At 36.3% G+C, this 19,874-nt stretch overlaps 2 protein-coding genes across 5 annotated transcripts; both read right to left on the minus strand.

Annotated features, from left to right (window-relative positions):
* Window positions 1-284: 284 nt before the first annotated feature.
* Window positions 285-10,721, minus strand: spns1 (SPNS lysolipid transporter 1, lysophospholipid). Of its 2 annotated transcripts, none has more exons than XM_066642878.1 (13): window positions 10,482-10,721; window positions 9,356-9,565; window positions 7,574-7,639; window positions 7,263-7,399; window positions 6,528-6,679; window positions 5,250-5,316; window positions 5,009-5,151; window positions 4,333-4,485; window positions 3,449-3,638; window positions 2,802-2,867; window positions 2,544-2,642; window positions 2,118-2,286; window positions 285-1,525 (listed from the first exon to the last, which is right to left on the minus strand). In XM_066642878.1, exons 2-13 carry the CDS (start codon window positions 9,561-9,563, stop codon window positions 1,455-1,457), a joined length of 1,521 nt encoding a protein of 506 aa, XP_066498975.1. In that variant the 5' UTR covers window positions 9,564-9,565; window positions 10,482-10,721; the 3' UTR covers window positions 285-1,454. The 2 variants fall into 2 exon arrangements, with proteins under 2 accessions (XP_066498975.1, XP_066498974.1); XM_066642877.1 differs by having other exon boundaries at window positions 286-1,525; window positions 9,356-9,568.
* Window positions 10,722-11,664: 943 nt separating this feature from the next.
* Window positions 11,665-19,852, minus strand: nfatc2ip (nuclear factor of activated T cells 2 interacting protein). Of its 3 annotated transcripts, none has more exons than XM_066642599.1 (9): window positions 19,779-19,852; window positions 18,589-18,708; window positions 18,270-18,324; window positions 17,954-18,086; window positions 17,474-17,557; window positions 16,889-17,144; window positions 13,705-13,849; window positions 12,480-12,592; window positions 11,665-12,003 (listed from the first exon to the last, which is right to left on the minus strand). In XM_066642599.1, the coding sequence occupies exons 1-9, from the start codon at window positions 19,788-19,790 to the stop codon at window positions 11,842-11,844; spliced, it is 1,080 nt and encodes a 359-aa protein (XP_066498696.1). In that variant the 5' UTR covers window positions 19,791-19,852; the 3' UTR covers window positions 11,665-11,841. The 3 variants fall into 3 exon arrangements, with proteins under 3 accessions (XP_066498696.1, XP_066498698.1, XP_066498697.1); XM_066642601.1 differs by lacking the exon at window positions 19,779-19,852 and adding an exon at window positions 19,456-19,752 and having other exon boundaries at window positions 11,666-12,003; XM_066642600.1 differs by lacking the exon at window positions 19,779-19,852 and adding an exon at window positions 19,527-19,752 and having other exon boundaries at window positions 11,667-12,003.
* Window positions 19,853-19,874: the final 22 nt, after the last annotated feature.

A 19,874-nucleotide genomic window follows, 5' to 3' on the forward strand; every position in this document is an offset into this window, starting at 1 on the left:
GTGGTGCTTGTATAAAGTTATATATTATCACAGTAAATACAAAATTGTGAAATATTTTGTATATTTTGTAATAGTTTTTTCTATGAAGTAGGAGGTGTGAGTGAGTTGGAAGAACAAGGTTTTGTTCAGTCTCTGTGGCTGCATGAATTTGTTAAATCATCAGCACGCATTATTTAAAATCATTATTTATTAACCACTAAAACTAGGTATTGGATGATAACCTCAAATAATACAGAGTGCCATGAGGAGAGATTTGGAAAAAGTTAAACCAACACATTCACACACAGAGTATCACACTTGGTGGAATAATGTTATTTGATTTTATTCTACTGTTGAGGGTTATTTGTTATTTGTTTGTTAGCAAATAAACACCTACTGCTCAGATAAATATCTTTTTGAATCCCATTATCTCTGTTGCCTAAAACTTCTGCACACTACTGTATATATATCTATTAAAAAATCTGTTGCTAAGAAGCAACTTCATAAAATGCAGCAGCTCAGTCTAACCAGATTACAACAGAAAAGACCATGTACACACACATGAGCTTAGACATTTAATGTTTTAAAAAAGATGAGCCTTAGCTTCTTCATGTGTAAGAATTATTCCTCAAATTACAGCTTTTCAAAAATAATCAAGCAACATTTTATAGAATGCTTAGTAACTGTCTTCACCAAAAAACAAAACAAAATGGAATGTCTTTCTTCAGACCACTAATAAGCTAAACATCTGCAAAACAGTCCTTCCGCTAAATCCATCAGCACAGTCATTCTTATTCAGAACAGAACTGGTTTAATATATCGGCATAAGTCAGTAGCAATAAGATATTGAGGGATAGTGTTATGTTTCTGTGTACCTTTGCAATCTTATAGGATTTTAAAATGTGTAAAAATATATAAATCAGCTACAACTAGATTAAGGTCACAATATTGCATGTTCAAATTTGGTTTGTCAAAATGGATGACCACAGAGTTGATGTTCTTAATCTTAAAGCACAGAGCTGAACACGCGAGAGAGCTGACTGCAGAACTGATGTTTGAGCTGAAAGTGCAGCAACTTAACTCTACATTTTAAAACACATTTTATCCATTCCTTGTTGTCCACTTTATTTGCATACATTTCCAAGAGGTTCACAGTCTTCAGCTTACTCTTTCAGCAGAAATTATAGAGTTCCTGAATAACAGTGAGCACACAGGGCTTTGTGCAAGTCCTTTGGAAGTGTCAATGTACACTTCCTGTTAGTTAAATTATGCTCCCAAACTGATAGACGTGTTAATATTAAACATCATATAGTTTAATAAATAATCATAAAAATTCCTGAAGGGGAGACCGTTCAATAAGTGGTACTATTCTTCCTGTGCTACTCCAGACCAGCAGCAAGCTGAAATATGTCCATTTACTTCAGGTCAAAGAGGCTGGTATTCCCTAGATTCAGAAGGTCCCACCTCTTCCTTCTTCAAATTAAAACACTCGAAACAGGCACCTTTGTAGACCTTCCTCTCTTGGGGACGATGATCGGTGCATCATCTAGGGAAGATAGATTTTGCTTTAAATTCTGAATAATATACACAATGTATCCCATTGTAATTATAGTTCTAAGAACAGTGATTCAAATAAATGTATTACATTTCATCTTCATTATATTAGAGGTAATTTTGCTTAAAAAAATGCAGGCAGGGGGCAGATGTCAAATATTAAACAAATAATCACAGTTTATAGACAATCCCATTTTTGTTGCTTTCAGCAAATTTCTTTCTTTCCTGAAGACCTGCCTTGCAGCAATTTTAAACAGAAGTCTTATCTTCGAGCCTAATGACATACCGGATGCCACTTATGAATCATTAAGTGCTGGTCATAAGACACCCTAATTTTACATTTTCAGGTTATATATTTCTACTGTTTATAAAAGAAGTTGCAATTTATTTATTTATTTATTTATTTTACAGATTTTATTCCGCACTTTCAACAATGACTAATTGATTCAGATTGGATTTTGGTAGAGTTTAAAAGGTTTGAGTCTTTTCCAAACTTGGTGGCTCAGGTTGGGTTTGAAATTAAAACTTGATTCAGTGTGTTGGTCAAACACAAACAAAGACTTACTAAGGAAGGGTCTGCTCACCTGAGGGAGCGTAGTTCTCAGCACTGAGTCTGTCTTTTTCAATGAATAGAGCAGTAGCCAGAAAGAAGGCTCCACCCAACACTGCCACAAAGGAGCAGAGCAGAAGAGATAGCTGCAGAGAGCGGAACTGCCAGATGTACGAATCTGACTGTTTCAGAGAGTCAGAAACCTGAGAGAGAGAGAGAGAGAGAGAGAGAGAGAGAGAGAATGAATCCTTATATACCTTTGCAATAGATTAATGAACTAAGGGTTGTAAACAGTGTGTAGATGCAAAGGATTTGTCTTCATAGTGATGATGTACTGTGTCATTTTAATAAACTGCAACAAAGTATAAGAAACAGTGGGAGTCATATGAGGTTATGTAATTCTGCTGAAAGAGGAATTTAAAAATGCATAAGAATTAAATTATTTGTGTGTAATACATACCACTCCTATTAAGTAGGGACTCCCTGCATCTCCCAGCAGGTGTGAAAGAACAATCTGGAATGCTTCGGCTGTGGAGCGCCTGGTGGGGACCACAACATACTGAAAGAGAGAGAAATATTACATATACACATACATACATATACACAGTGTGAGAGAGACAAAAGTGAATATGCAGAAGGATATGTATAAAGTGTTAGATACATAGAAAGTGAGCTCAGTAAACCCTAGAGATGCTAGAGATGAGAGGAGGAAGCTCACCAGGAGAATATCTGCTACAATCGCCCAGTTCATGCAGAGGAATGTCTCACCAAAAAAGATGAAGACCTGATGCAAACGAGAACCACAAGCAATAAGGTAATGAGTTCATTTTAATATAGACATCAAAGGGGCACACAGTACTGTAGTTCAGCGTTTAATCTGGGGCAGGAGTGCACAGCCAGACAGGACATTTTTTTTCTATCTATATACAGAATACAGAGTTCATAGTAAATAATCAATATTTTGTGGAAAAGAACATCTACTATCCATAAACAGATGTAAATCCAGAGAATTGCATGTTGGGAACAGAAAACAAAAAAGTTGTGCAGGACAGTGTGAGAATAAATGTGTTAAAAATAAAAAAAAGGAAAACAGCAGTAAAAAGGTTTGCATTGACTGGCATGTTGTCACCGTCAGAACAAAAGCAAACTTATAAATGTCACTGAAGTGATTTATAATGTTAATTATTTTTAATGGGAACAGTTATTATTAAGTCTGATCATAACCTTTTAACACTCCACATATGGAGCTAATATTTTCAAATTATGTTAAAAATGACAAGGAGGTATTGTGCCAACAGTGATTATGTGTGTGTGTGTGTGTGTGTGTGTGTGTGTGCATAGAGGTGTAAAGTAAATTAGACTCACATATGTAGCTACAGTGCTTATCTGGGCGAAGATGATGGACAAATACAGGAAAGGAGCAGCGAGCAGGAGTCCCGCAGCACACACTAGTGGGTCAGCACGTGGTGTTCTCACCCTCAGACGTTGACTGACCCATACTCCCATTGCCACCCCTAACACTCCCGTCACACAGGTAATAATGCCAAAGTACAAACTGGAAATCACACAGAGGATTTAATTCATACAAGCAGCAGCCAATCATTGTCACACACCAGTGTGGTTTAATGTTTGAGAACGTAAACATGCATTTGCATTGTCTACCTGAAGGTTCATGAGTTTTTTATTGTTTCTATTTAACTACATTGTTAAATTTTATTTAAATCCTTTAGAGAACACTTCTCCACGTATGTTTTTTTATATTTAAATGTATTAAACTCTTTTTAACATTTTATTTTAGTTTCTATTATTTTCTTCCACTTCATTTTCCTCATTTCTGATCTGCTGTACAGCACTCTAGTCCAGATTTGCTGTTTACAAAGTTGTGTAAATGTGTGTTTATATGTGGATGTGTCTGTGTAGAGAGTATTTCCACTGTCAGCAATGTTCAAGGGGGAAAAGGAAAGAAAAACCAACAAAAAAACCAACAAAACAAAAACCCTAATACAATCTTGATATTTTCCATAAAGAACACCAGACATTAATTACTATGAGTACAGTAGAGACAGTGTAACTATAAATTCTTATAAATGCTGGTTGTATTTTATTTATTTTAACATATTTCTGTAAAACTGAAAGTAAACATGAAAAGAAAGATGAAAGGATTCTACAGAAATACACTGACTTGTTCAGGGGTGCGTCTGTGTGTTTTAGGTGTGTTTCATGAGTTTAGAAGTGTTTATGTGTGGTACCTGTCAGAAATATCACAGGGCTCTACAACACAGGGTTGTTTTTCTCCAGTAAAAACTGCAGCCCTGAAGAGGAAAGCAGGAGCCCACAGAGCCAGAGAGCCAGTGACAAATGCCACTGCTGTGAAGCCAAACGTTGACAGGACAAAACTCTTACTGCATAGAGAGAGTGAGAAGAGTTAGATGTGAGAATATGTACTTCGCATCTCAGCTGCACATGAACCCATTACACAAAACATTCAGAAATGTGGAAATGCTTATCACATTTGATTAAGTTGAGGATATGGAATAGATAGATTAGTTAGTCAATTAACTACAAGTATTATTAGCTATTTTTATTTGAAGCACTTATGCAACTTTTTATATATGCAATCCTAAGGTTAGGGCATCAGACAACTACTACTCAAACAGTCTCCTGCCACAGGGCACAAATCATTGTGTAATCTATTTCAGGATAAGTTTGTTATAAAGTGGACAATATTTGGATGATTACAGTTGACAATAGTGGAATGATTGGGGTTGAATGCTTCACCTTTCTTTTTCCGAACAGGTTAAAATATGTCATACACAACAGATACTTATCTCCAACAGATACTATACCCAACAATCTCCCTAAGCAAAGCCTTTGACCAAAAGTGTAAAGGTACAGTTTTTCCTGCTGTAGTTAAATGCTACTCACTTTTTGCTGAGGGATTTCATGTCGGTCAGCCAGCTGGTCCTATGCAGAGTGTGTTCAGGTCGTGCTTCCACAGCCCCGCGCTTTGGCTCTTTAACCACAAACAGCAGCAGAAAGACAGCCACCAGCCCCAGAGTAGGGGTCACCTGCAATAGAAAGATAACATCATTTATCAGAACGTGACTTCTATGATTGAGTAGAAAACAGTGTTTAACAGGAAAGTGCTTTTTAGATGTAAACGTACCCGCAAAGCCCAGTGCCAGTCTCTTGCGAGGTTATCCACCTGAGATCCCACTATATACCCCAAACCACTGCCAGTTAAGAAAAAATATCCACAGTGAAAAAAGACAAATTAATGAAGAACAAATAACTGGATGAATGGATACAGAAATACACCAAATTAGTAACAGTATAAGGGATGGAGAAATGTATTAATTTTATGAAGTTGGTCCATTTCCTTAGAGCTATTCATCAGGAAATATTTGCAGAATGTATATTAGTTTACAAATTTATAAAAATGTCAGGAAAATATTGCTTGACATTTTGATTTACAGATGTTTGGGAGGCATACATTAAATAAGAAATCATTTCAATAGGTGAGAGATGAAGAGATGAAGAATATATCAGTGCTCGTTATTGTATTCGTTGCTCAGGGTGCAAAACATTTGCTGCAGAGTGATAAAAAGGGTGGCAGTCTTAAGTAGCTGAACCTAGAATCTAAACAGTGTCAGTAAACAGGGTACACAAACACACAGCGATCAACCATAACATTAAGACCACCTCCTTGTTTCGACACACACTGAGCATTCTCTCTGCTCCACTGATCACACAGGAACACTTTGTAGTTCTACAGTCATAGACGGTAGCCCACGTTGCTTTACATACATTGCTTGCATTGATTCACCCTGTTTTTCAATGGTCAGGGCCCCCACAGGACTACCACAGAGCAGGTATGATTTTGACAGTGGTTTTTACTGTGCTAGTGAGTGTGTGAGACAGTGGTATAAGTGGATGAGACACAGCAGTACCGCTGGATCTTTTAAACACCTCTACTTCATTGGTCCACCCTGCAGACATAAAGTTGGAGACAGTCGCTCATGAGTTCCTGCAAAGTTTGTGTTGGTCATCCTTAGTTCTTCATCAGTGGACACAGGATTCTGTTGGCTGGATATTTTTGGTTGGTGAATTATTCTGACGCATCCCTGAACTCGATAAGCGGTTACAGAAAATGAATGAATGTGCTATTCTCAGCAGTGACGCTGTGTCTGATCCACTCATACCATCATAACACACACTAACACACTGCCACCATGTAAGTGTCATTGCAGCTCTAATAATGACCCACCACCCAAATCATACCTGCTCTGTGTATATTCCTGACCACTGAAGAAATGCATGTAGAGCAACAAGTGGACTATAGTCTGTAATTGTACAATTACGAAGTGATCCTGTATGGTCAGTGGAAGGAAATGGTAATAATGTTATACTTGATGGGTGTGTTTACACACACACACACACTCACCTGCCTACAGGGATGGCAAAGTAAAAGATGGACAGCATGTTTGTCCTCTTTTCTTTAATGAAAAGATCAGCAATGATTGTGGGAGCAATGGTGGAATAACTGGCTTCACCCACTCCTACCAGCCCTCGTGTGAACAACAATGCCCAGAAATACTGAGAAACAGAACATACAGACAGACAGAGAGAGAGACAGACAGACAGACAGAGAGAATGAGAAATCATTGAACAAACAACCGTTGTGTTTATTTGCTTAAAAAAAATAATAAATAAAACCAAATATGTAATCAAAACATTGTTCTTCAAACTCACTCACACCTACTACTTTACAGAAAAAAAGACCTTATATTTCTCATTTGTTTTATACTATTAATATAATTTTTTTTTTTTACTGTGATTTTATATAACTTTACACAAGCAGCATGCTTACTAAGAAGGCACTACTTTAAATATATATAATTATCTTAGGTGCCCAAGACTTCTGCACAGTACGGTACATCTATCAAATATATTCACTGTTCACTGTAAATTGAAAAACTAAATGTGAGCATTCGAATCATATCATGTAAAAAACTAAACGAAACATTAAAATTACAATTATTTAAACTAACTAAATAAATACACACAAAAAAAAATGTTACATATGAAGCAATATCACATTTCTTATTAACAATAACAAACATTTACTTCAAAAGTTATGAACAACAGAAGAGCGCACAGGGTTTAGTATATTACTCACATTTTTGCCAATGAAGGAGCTAGCCAGAGTGACCACTGACCAGAAGCCAATGCCCACACACATGATAATCTTGCGGTTGTACCTGTCTCCCAAATAACCAAAGACAGGAGCCAGGAACATGTAACTGCAGATGAAGACTATGACAGAGGTATGTGTTATTCTCTTAAATTGCTTCCCATGCAATTTATCCCATGCAAATCCTACGTTTCAACCAATGTCTTACAACAAACTTTATTAATTTAAACATGTATACACATAATTTGAAGGTAATATCCTAAAAACAATCATAACATGTTAAGGCTTCTTCTCACCAGTCTGGAGTAGCCCTGATGTTCCATCATTAATATTGAAGAATTTCTCAATGTCAGGAAGCACACCTATAGGAGAAGACATCAACAATCTTGTGAAAGATCTGCACGTGCTGATTGTTAGAAGAGAATGTCACCAATTTTACAACATGTCTGCAATCATTAAGTCAAAGAATTTAGAAGTAAATAAAGTTAATTGGAATGATTTGATGTAAAATGCCTGTTCTAGAGAAACTTGCCAATTCAGAACTGTTCACAAATGTGTTCTGAGGAACTAGGGCCATTTCTCTATATACGCTTGTGTGTTCTTATGTTCTCGTGTTCTTGCTGGACATTGTCTTCGACTGTCAAAGATACGTTCCAGTGCTCAAGAACCCAAACGCCAGGTAACGTTTAAGTAGTCTGATATTGTTCTTGCTCTGCCCCAAAAAAACAAAAATGCATTGGTTCATGACCGGAAAATCCCTGCATCCTCCCAAATTTGCTCTTTGAGTCACTTTTCAAGAACCTTCTTCTGAAGAAAGTTCATTTAGAGAACAAGTCTATACGTGTTCTTAGTAATGAGAAACAGCCTAGATGTTTACAAGAACTTGCCTATAAAATCTAGCACACATTAAAAGGTTATGAATTTATTGCTTGAATTCCTGCATGCTTAAAATAAATTACTTTCTTTTTTTTTAACCTTTAATTTAACACTATTTTACCATTACAAGTTTATCTGTCATATAGAAAATTCAATAAACAAAATGCCCCATGTGTGTTCAACCCTTATTGATTTAATGCCAGCAATCAATATATTGAAAAGTTCAGAGATGTTGTTTGTGTATTACAACACTTGAGACAAAGATCCCATGATTGATCAATAACGTACTGAAGCAATCCCCAATTTCCTCACACTGTTAATAGCAGGACTCACTAGATCTGATGTGCAGCACATGTAAATTTAGTGTCAGTTTTCAAACATCTCAAAAGTCTAGATATTAATCTGACATACTGATTGGGGAGGTAATGTGGCTAATTTGGTAAATACCACCTAGCAATTTCATTTTCACTTGCAGTCTCACAGTAAACTGCAAAACCCAGCTGTCCATATTTTAACAAAGCTCCAAGGTAATAAGAAGTAATAATGTTAATCATGAGCTGATTAAAGTCAACCTACATGTTGGGTTGCGTTTGCAGGGTATGATGTGTATCCCTAACACCTTCAGGGCATCTCTGACTGACATTAAGCTAAGAAGCCTAATAAGGCTGAAAACTGATGTGGTGACTGTGACCCTTTTGTAGTCTATTAACATAGCCTACATATTTAGTGCTTGCAGCAAAGTTCAAGTAACAGTATAATGTTGTAAAATGGCTAATGATTTTCACAGGTGGAAGAGATATAAATAAGGTTATAATGTATAGCACTGCTTTAGAATAACACTGTAACCTTTGTTTAAAAAGACAACTGGTCGGAACTGATTATTTCTGAAAATGAGTCAGACATAATTTACAGTTTACTCTTCATTCATCTTCAGACAATTGGGTAGTTCTCACCTGTTTCTAAAGATCACAGACATTACAGTGATATGGAGCTTTGGGTAAGTACTGCAAAATGAAACACACTGATTTCTGTCATGGCACAAGCCCTAGTTTTAGATACAGTAATTAGACGTAGTGCTTTGAAGCAGAAAATGGGTATAAAAATACTACAGGTTTGCAGGCCTGTTGTGTTTATAATTAATTTCCATTGAAACCTCATCTAAACATACAATAGTTTTTATGAGCCTGTATAGGACTAGTTACCTGCCACAGTGAATCTGTCCATATAGTTCAATAAGTTGATATAGCAGAGCACTGCTACAGTCAGAAATGCTCTCTTATCGGACACTCCACTAGGCGAGTCCTCCTCCTGCTGAGGTGAATGTCCTCCATCTTTATCAGGTGACCCTTCCCCCTCAGTATCATCAGAGAAAAAAGGTGTGGTATCAGAGGTAGGATCTGTGTGTGACATCACTGCTGCAAAAAGATGTACAGAAAAAGAGAGTAGACAAACAAGTAATACCAGGGGATATGTTTTTATTAACCTAAAAAAGCTGTGTTTAAGTTGCTGCATCAGCATTTCATTTTCTTCAGCATCATAGAATATAAAGAGGAACTGTGGGAAAATGTGTGCATTGACCTGTTTCAATAAACAGGTCATGCAAGAAGAAGCACTGATGCAGAAAGTAACTGTGGCCTGTTTCTCGCAAAAAAAAAAAAAAAAAAAAAGTCTATGAAGATTACATTGAAGTATGCGTAAACTAATTCATTCAGTAGGGGAAGAGAGCACACAGGAGAAATGCAAGAGCATGTGTGTGTAGTCACATGCAAAGGGAAGTAAGTAAGGACACAGGACTCGTGATGAAAAAAAAGATTAATGAAATAAATATGATTAATTTTTTCTTTACAGAGAATATATTGTTGTAGTGAAGCATAATCTAAGGATGTTTAAGAAAATAGGAAAATCTAGCCTAGATCATGGGTTTAAAAAAAAGTAGGTATGCAAGTAAATAAACTGATGGCATATTTTAAATAAATTCTAGGCTAGACAGTCTTGTCAGCTCAAATTCTAAGGACTTGCAGTTATTTCTGCTGACAGTACTGATCTATCCTGAGTACTGACCAACACTGAGAGTGGGGAATCTAGCTAGCTTCTTCAGTAATCAAGACCATACGCTGCTGATACCATTATGACAAAAACATAAAAATTAAAGAAATGAAGGAAGACTTTAACAAATGTACTTTGTCATTAATAAATAATCATAACAGGGTGCTGATTTTAAAGAAATTAGATATTTCTAATCAGATAAGGAGGAGGAAAGCTTGTCAGAGTCACATAAATGGAGTCTTTCAGCGTGTAACAGTGATATTGTTGTTGTATTTTTTTTACCTGGACTTGGAGGCAGAGGTAAACAAGTGAAATACAGGCGTCCTTAAAAGTCCACCCGGAATTTACAGTAAGCTCGTTCTACTTGCCAAAATGGTTTAAACGTTAACTTGCTCGACGACCAAACATATTAAACCCGAAACCAGTGACCTGAGTCCAACCTAAGAGTCTAATCTCTCACTCTCCCCTCTTCTCTGTTGATGTTGTTCTTCAGTCTCTCTACGGCGCCATGTTGAAGTGACTCTGAAGTTCCGCTCCAGTTTCACATGACCACTACGCCACACTATAAACAGGGATTCGATTCACAGAATCGATTCCGTATAACCCTATGTTTTGTTGAATCAAACGACAATTTCATCAATTCAAGTTCGTTGTTTACGTCTACGTATATTAGTCCAACTGTTGCATGCATATAAATACCACTTTAAACATAGCGACCAATTATGCTCTATTTAATAACATTTTTATTACGTTTTCTCAACATTCAACCTTAAGGTTCCAGTACTCCGACTCACACACGCCTGAATCGATTCACCTGCAGAATCGAACTCTCTTTAGTTTTAGTCAGGGATCTGGTTTCAACAAATCAAATGCCCGAGGAGGGATACAAGGAAGTTTTTTTTTATTAAAAAAATATATATTCATTTAAGTCAGCTTCTTTTTAAAATAGCTGATAACACCCACCTTCATTTATCAATGGTCAGCCTTTCATTAAAAGACAAAGATGTTTGATACGTGAACCAAAATAATTAACTTGGAGTGATCAAAACGTGAATCATACCCGTCCAAGAGCAGAATCAACACATAGGGTTAAATAATATCTGCTCAAAATGTGCAATGAGCACCTCATTAGTTCAAGACAAAAACTGAGGGACAAATAACTGTTTTTTTTGGAATATGTGATAATAAAGGAATAAAATGTAAAATGTGTACTTTATATATAGATTCTTTTCTAAACAAAAAAAGAGAGGGAAGCACTGTGGAAATGTTACGTAAACTAAATGTTACGTTTAGGTCAAGTTTCTAAAGTCTTCTGTCATGGAAGACTCATCATATATTGGCAAGTCACCAAACAGCAACATCAACTCAGGAACGATTTGAATTCAGTCACAGCTGTTTCAAGCAGCAATTTATTTCAAATCTGTCATTAGTCAAACTTTATGGAGAAAAACACATGCACCCAACACACACACCCCAATTGAGCTAGAAGTCTTTTTTTATTTGGAAAAGTAAATTTAATTTAAACATTTAATTTAAACAATTCAAAATTCAAAATACATTTAACTCTAAAATATACATTTTATTTAAAAATCCTAATGACACATTATTGAAAAATGTTACAAAATATTTTTTCCCCCTCTTTTCAGGTCCAGACCTCAATGACATCACCATTCTCCATATCCAGCTGTGAAGGTGTTTTTATAGGTAACACTTTTGACCCATCAAAGAAGAATTTGACCCTCCGTTTAGCAACAGCAGACAGGCCTGACGTATACTGTGTGAGGATAGAACCTAGAGGAGCATCCTGAGAGCATTTGTGTGTATGTGAATATATATATATGAGAGAGAGAGAGAGAAATCCAAAAAGTATCAGAATAAAGAAGGAGCTTTATGACTCCAGTATAAAGATTTTAACTACAAAACTATTAATTCTGTTATTGCCATTTTAGAATTTGTCCAAACAGCTTCAGAAATTCCACTTTTTCCTACATACAAAAGAACATATGCAGAGGAAACGATTTATAAATGTGTATGGACCATTTAGTCATATTTGGTTCACCCCGAGTTAAAATTTAAGATTTAGTTTGGATCTGGACAGAAAACATCCAATATAGGTCTAGTTATGCATGCATTTAGTTTGTCACTAGTTTGTTTGGCATCAGGGTTCACAAGACAGTGTTCTATATTGCTCTAACGAAACAGGTTAACACACTATTTTTATTAAACAAATTCTGCGAGGCATAAACATACTAAACTATAAAATCCCTGCATAAAACAAACCTTATGTAAGGAATATTCCTGTGCAGATCCTTTCTCCTTGCCCTGGAGTCGCACTGTGATGATATCATGGCTGTTGCTCTCTTCTCCTTTTTCCTCTGTGACCACAACACAGTCTGATGGAGCATACATGCGAAGATATAAAAAGATAGGAGTAGTCAGAACAAGAATTGTATGAATTCTTGAGAAATACACAAGCCCAGTAGCCCACAGCAGTTGAGAGTTTAGGTTAAGTTTGGGTTAAAAGAGAGAGGAAGGAAGCTGAATAAACAGTCAAAATACTCAAAAGACCCTTCACTCGACTGTGTGCACAAGCATAAGGCTTTATCCTCTAAACATGTTTTTGGGCCTCAGTTCGCTGGAAAAACCCACTGCTGTAGTGTGCTAAACCACAAGTGTCTGTTAGCTGGCCAGCTACTTGGTTTCCACCCAAAATGTTTTGTGCAATATAGAAATATCAACAGAAAAAATGCAGCAAGTTGTGTTTTCATTCACTACATTTTTGCAAATAAATTTCAGACGACGCCGGTCCCCGTGATCAGGTATGGCATTGAAATGAGGAATTTGCATCAGAAAGCTTTATTTAATATTTATTTGTTGGTGCGTCTGTGTCGTTTATGTGGTGTAGGCCTTGTTCTTAGATTTTTGAGGGGAAAGTAAAATGCTTTGTGATCTCTGACTTAAATTTTGGCCTTTTTACATTAAAGTTTTTTATTTTTATGCACATTTTCATAACTCACAAAGACTCAGATGGAAAACCCTCTAGCATAGAGCCTCTTATTTGACTTATTTTGAAAGTTTTCTTTTTTGTTGCTTCAGCACCAGTCACTAAAACGTGCTCTCTCAGAAATAGGTTTTTATTGTCAGCGTGTGTCTATGTGCATATCAAACCGTGCCGAGCTAAACTGCAAAGCACAAACACGCAAAGCCCTTAACTTCACAGATACAGCGCCCTCCATAATTATTGGCACTCCTAGTTAAAATGTGTTAAAAGCCTTAAAATAAATTACTTTTTTTTATTGCAGAAGCATAATCTCACTCTGAAAAAATGTAGAAAAAAAGAAACCTTCAACTCAAGTGAAAAAAAGTGGAAATACAGCACACTACGATAATATTTCAAGATGATATGATGGTATGGAAAATTCTGATTTTTTAAGCAACAAAATATATAAAAATGTAATATAAATTATGTTCTCAATCTCCAAAACTTACAACAGCAATCACTCACCTATAATGTCAGCAATGCCAAGCCCCAAGTCTGTGGCTGTGGAGTGTACAGGGAGCTCGGTATCTTGCCTTAGTAAAAGTATTTGAGATGGCAGGACTTTAAGCTTTGAAGATAATTTATCCACAGCCACACTCAAAGGATCCGTCTGCAAAGAATAAACAAAAAAAAATGTTTCTTTTAAAAAACGAATAGATCATGACAAAAGTATTGAATATTTTAAAACATTATTTAAACACTTTTATCCATCCATCCATTATCTGTAAGTGTTTATCAAGTTCAGGATCGAGGTGGGTCCAGAGCCTACCTGGAATCATTGGGCGCAAGGCAGGAATACACCCTGGAGGGGACGCCAGTCCTTCACAGGGCAACACACACACACTCATACATTCACACCTATGGACACTTGAGTTGCCAATCCAGTGTGTGTTTTTGGACTGTGGGAGGAAACCGGAGCACCCGGAGGAAACCCACATGGACACGGGGAGAACACACCAACTCCTCACAGACAGTCACCCGGAGCGGGAATCGAACCCACAACCTCCAGGTCCCTGGAGCTGCATGACTGCACCACTGTGCCGCCCCTAAACACTTTTATACAAATACTAAATCTAGGATAGAATATATAGTATTTGCACATGGTGCAACAGTCTAAATGCAATTTTAGTCAAATACATGTGTAGAACAAAAGCATAAAAGCAGCATAAACTGAAACACAAACCAACAGTATTGCAGTAGAAACCAAGCTCCTCTAAAGCAGTGAAATTGCCATGTTATGTTGAACTTTTTTTTTTTTTTTTTTGCAGAAAGTGTTATATACTGCCCCTGAGATTATGCTTGGGTACTATTAACATCTGAACCAATACCAGTACCTAGAATTTGGTACCAGTATCTAGCTGTATTTTTTTTTGGTACCTTACCGTGTCTGTAATAAAAAATATAATTTGTTTTGTAAATAATCATGACATCATTAGATTTACTCTGAGACACGGAATGAAATTCCAAGAACCAAGTGAACACAGGGTTTGATGTGAATTGAGCGAAGTAAATGAGATATAATATCAGAATAAAACTTGCATTGTGAAGGATGGCCTTTTTTTAAAGGTGTTTTTATCTGGATTACTTGGGGATCCTTACCTAAAGATACTGAAGAGTTATCAATTCCTCACTAAAATTTGTTAGCTGTGTTGGCTTTCAGGCTATGACACAGCATATTTTCAGCTTTTATGTACAGTGGGTGAAACAAGCATTGAACACATCACCAATTTAAGTATATTTATTTTTAAAAGTTCTATTGACATGAAATTGGTAACAACCCATCCAATCCACACATGCAAAGAAATCAAACCATAGATGTCCATAAATTACATTTAATAACGGAAAATAACAGCGGGAAAAAAGTATTTAACACGCTTAGTGAAATTTATTTAATACTTCATAGAAAAGTCTTTGTTGGTGATAACACCTTCAAGATGCCTTCTATGTGGAGAAACTAGCATACATTGCTCAGGTGTGATTTTGGCACATTCTTCCACACAAACACTCTTCACATCCTGAACGTTTCCGTGGGCTCCTTCTATGAACTCTGAATTTTAGTTCCTTCCATAGATTTTCAATTGGTTTCAGGTCAGATGATTGGCTGGGCCATTCTAGCAGCTTTATTTTCTTTCTCTGAAACCAACTGAGAGTTCATCGTCATCCTGGTAGATGGCAGCAGATCTGTACATTTGTCCATTCATCCTTTCTTCAATTATATGAAGCGTGCTAGTGCCGTATGCTTTAAAAACAGCTACACACCATGACGTTTCCACTTCCAAATTTCAGTTGGTATGGTGATATTGGGGTGACATGCAGTGCCTTTTGACCTCCAAACAGTGTGTGTATGCGTCCAAAGTGTTAAATTTTGGTCTCATCTGACCAGACTATATTCTACCAGTTTTCCACAGCCTTGTCTAAATGTTGTTGAGCAAACTTTAAACGTGCTTCAATATGCTTTTTCTTCAGCAATGGAGCCTTGCATGGTGAGCATGCAAACAGACTATTGAGGTTGAGTGCATTACTTATTGCTTCTATGAATCTGTTGTATCTGCTGATTCCAGGCCTTTTCAAAGCTCTCCACACGTGGCCTGAAATCTTGCAGGGAGCACCTGGTCGTGGTTGCTTCATGGTGCAATGATGTTCTTTCCACTTTCCGATGGCCCCAAAAAGTGCTCACTGGAACCTTGAGTAGTTTAGAAATTGTTCTGAATACAGTACCATCAGTATGTTTTGCAACAATAAGGTTGGAAAGGTCTTGAGAGAGCTCACTGGTTTTACCCATCATGAGATGTTTGTGTGGCACCTTGGTAGACACCATTTTATAGGCCATCAGTTGAACCAGATGATATTAATTTGCACTAAATGGCAGGACTGCTTTATAATTACTGAAAGCTTTTTGCACCACTCTTTCTTCATGTGTTCAATAATATTTCCATCATTTCTCAATATTACACATAATTTATGGACATCTATGATTAGATTTCTTTTTATGTGGGGATTTCATGTGAGAATTTCATGTCAATGGCACCTTTAGAAATATATTTACTTAGAAAATTGGTGACATGTTCAATACTTATTTCACATGCTGTATATTTTGTGTTTGCACTCCAGTTAGAAGTGTTGTCATGGCCAGCTATGCATTACACATTACAAATACAGTCATGTGTCATTTAACATTCTTCCAATCCATGTCCATTCCTGTTGTGGTGTTAAAAACTACAATTGTGTAAGATGTGCTACAGACATTCTGACATAATTCATACAGGGACATGTAGTCAGTTATGTAGTGCATCTGGGGCCCTTTAAGAGACTGCTGAGAGTGACTGGTGTCGAGCAAGCGCATTAGATAACCAGTTTGAGGGTCCTTTCTTCAAGTGTTCAAATTCATTTATATAAAGTTTCACTCTTCTGGAATTTTTCTTATAAACCAATTTCACCTTGGAAAATGTCCTCAAAACTCAATGGGAAATGAAATCTGTATTTTAAAGCCAAATATAGTAGCCATAAACAACGTCATACGCAATATGATGAATATTGTTACTGTAATGAACTGTTGTCATATTAAAATGGAATTTGTTCGGTACCTTAAAAGTAAAAACCTTTGTACCAAACCATACCTGTCACACTGACTGAAGAAAAATTATCTTACCGAAAGCACAGGAATCTTGTACAGGTCTGTTCGCCAGCGAAATTTCAGTGAAATTTCTCGGGCAGTTGCTCTGTGCTCTTGTTTAGGAGGACGTTTTTTATGTCTGTTCTCAGAAGAAATAATTATGATATCATCATCATCATCATCATCATCATCGTCATTTGTAGACAAGTTGTCGCTGTGTCCAGAAACATTATCTTCTTCAGATGATGGACATATTAGTGCATCAATTTCCTCAAGTTTCCTGTTGATCTCTCTAAGAAAACAGAAAGTAACATGAATTCATATTCTGTGGTTTAAATACAGAAATTGGACTGTATCATAAATGTAAATGGTATATTTAACAGTGCAGGTTATTTCCCTAAAACCAGTCGCATTTTCTTTTTAATGAATTTGTAACAAAATAAATATCCTGACAAATACTTTATAGTCTGAGTATCAATGATTAAATATAAGTGTATATTGTAAACCAATATATTTAGGACCTCAGAATTAAATGGCAAATATAATTCTGTAACTTTTCATGAATAGTCCTGTATTTTTAATCAGTGTTGTTAAATTCAACTTGGACAAACATTTACTTACTTTATTTTCTTTTTTGCCCTGGTATTTCGTTTGACAGGTGGACTAAAGAGAGGTGGGGGAGGTGAGGGGGACCGTAAGGCATCTCTGAAATCAGAGATTTAAAAAAAAAAAATCATCAAAAAGAGAAAAAGCAAAAATATGAAGATATTTTATGCTGCTTTAAATATTTTTATAGGTTATATTTCAAACAAATAAAGATATTTAAACAAGGAATACATTAGTTTTATTTCAGTAATGAAATAACTGTAGGGAAACAGTAAAAATGGAGCTGATTAAACCTTTTACATATAAATAACAACTAGTGTGAAAGTCATTTCATAATCCTGCATTACCACTAATTTGTCACATTCTTAGTAAATAAAAACTGGAAAAATGCAAAAGACATTAAAATTTCACCCATGAACAAATCCACTTTAATGCTCCTTCACTTGTAACAGTATAGACACATGGCACTATACTATTACTTGGGCTAAAACTTACTGATTCTCTTTCTGGTTCTTCTGCTCTGGTTGATCTTGTTCTAGTTCTTCCTCCGAGTCACTCAAGGTTATTATTGGCTTGTTTTTTTTCTTAGGTGGAGATGGAGACCACAGATTAGCTTCTTCATCATTATCTACAGGGAATTCAATACATGCATACACAGAATTATCCAAGAGCCTTAACTAAATAGTCAAATTTAAGATGTACAGCTCCAATTAAATAATCCAAAACCCTGAATGTAATTTTATGATTCACAAAAATGCATGATAAATTGGTGATAAGTTTTAGATATAAGTAGTTGTATTTGTAGACTTACCAGTGCAGTCCACTTTTTGGAAGACAGTTGGTTTTAGCTGCAGGCTGCTGTTAACCTGAAATAAGAATGTCATCCTGGCTTAAAGAAATTGTAATATCAGAATTTTACACTTTTTAAATCCAAGAACATTGCTCTTGCTAATGTAGAACAGCGTAACAAACTCTATATTGTCGCTGTCCAAAGAAACATGTATCTATAAAATAACAGAAAAATAAAAAACTAATTTTCAACGTAAATCAAAGGGAAACATTTTATTCCAACTACGTTTGGAGCATTTCTATGAAATTAAAAGATATTTGTGGAAAAAATAGAACTGTACTTTGTTTGAATAAATGGGTACAGATGTGATTGCTGAAGGGTCAATGATGCGCCTGCGTTTGGGAGGGGGGTTCGGTCGACTCATCATCTGAACCTCCCCATCACTGTCACTGTCTGATACCTGTGTTGGAGACAAAAATATAAAGGCAATTTCATGAGAGCATGCCATTAAAATTATAAATCTCTGTATGTCTGACTCCTAAAAACCTGACATAGCGTCTAATGACTGAACTGACATGTTTTCTTCCCTAAATGGGGGCTATTCTGGCCTAAAACTACCTTGTACAACAACCAGCATGCATTGCAAATATTTAGTTTTTTGTGCCAAAGACTTCTGACTCAGGGAGGGAGGAAGAGCGAGAGGAAAGAGGAAAAAAACTAAAGTCAGGGTGTCTAAACTGTCAACTAAACTGTGTGTCAGTAGAGATAAATAAATACATATTTAATATTTGTTTCAAGTGGCTGGATTTCCCTGGAAACTGCAGTGTCCTGATGTGTTGACTGAGCCACAAAGACAATTGTGTATCATAAAACATTTGCAAAGGAGCGCAATGTATTGCGAGGGAACGCAAAATCAATGGTCCTTTTTTATTTCCCCCCCTCTGTCCCTTTAGGGGCTCCGTAAGAGAGCGACAAAAAGGAAAAAAAAACACTAAAGTGAGGGTGCACAAACAAAAAGAATTCAAATAGTTCAGGACACATATTTAAAGACGACCACAAAAGAGACTATGAAACAACAATAATTAATTTAAAAAAGCAACAAAGGAGTTAGTGATAAACAGAAACAAAGTTAAACATATTTGAAACACCAAAAAGTCGACGTCATGCCGTCTAAACGTTATCAAACTGAAATATCATCCATAGATACCTGGTGCTACAGAGAGCAGTAAAACATTATAAACTCATAAAAATGCAGACAGCACCGTCTATGTAACTGACCAAGCACAAGCTATGAGTCTGGATAGATCAATTTAAGGCTCAAATCCAGCTCTTTCTCCGTTGAACTTTCCGTTCCACACTCGCGAATATTAGCTAACCTTAGTGTAACGACATGATACTGCTAGATAGGATAAAAGGCTCGGTAAATACAATACTAATTTAATACACAGTTTGAAGCAACACAGTTAATTGTAAGTGCCCTTAAATACAAACAGGACTAATGCGTTATCGCTGAAAAGCAAAGAGTATTACCGCTTCAGCCATTTTTCATACAGACCACGTGACCTTCCGCCTTTCTCAGCCAATCAGCTCTCTGACCGGAGTCTATTTAAGAACAGATATAAAAGA

This window comes from Hoplias malabaricus, chromosome 13 (assembly GCF_029633855.1).
Source record: "Hoplias malabaricus isolate fHopMal1 chromosome 13, fHopMal1.hap1, whole genome shotgun sequence".
NCBI classification, from domain to species: domain Eukaryota; kingdom Metazoa; phylum Chordata; class Actinopteri; order Characiformes; family Erythrinidae; genus Hoplias; species Hoplias malabaricus.

Bases quoted from the DNA above. Each gene is read 5' to 3' on its own strand.
- spns1 (XM_066642878.1), bottom strand. From the start codon at position 9,563: ATGTCACACACAGATCCTACCTCTGATACCACACCTTTTTTCTCTGAT. The intron at 5,152-5,249 runs GTACGTTTACAT...TTTCTATTGCAG, and splicing joins ACTGGCACTGGGCTTTGCGG to GTGACCCCTACTCTGGGGCT. The intron at 2,287-2,543 runs GTATGTATTACA...TCTCTCTCTCAG, and splicing joins GTCCCTACTTAATAGGAGTG to GTTTCTGACTCTCTGAAACA.
- nfatc2ip (XM_066642599.1), bottom strand. The intron at 17,145-17,473 runs GTAAGTAAATGT...CTGTTTTCTTAG, and splicing joins AGGGCAAAAAAGAAAATAAA to AGAGATCAACAGGAAACTTG. The intron at 12,004-12,479 runs GTTTGTTTTATG...AAATGCTCTCAG, and splicing joins AGGAATATTCCTTACATAAG to GATGCTCCTCTAGGTTCTAT.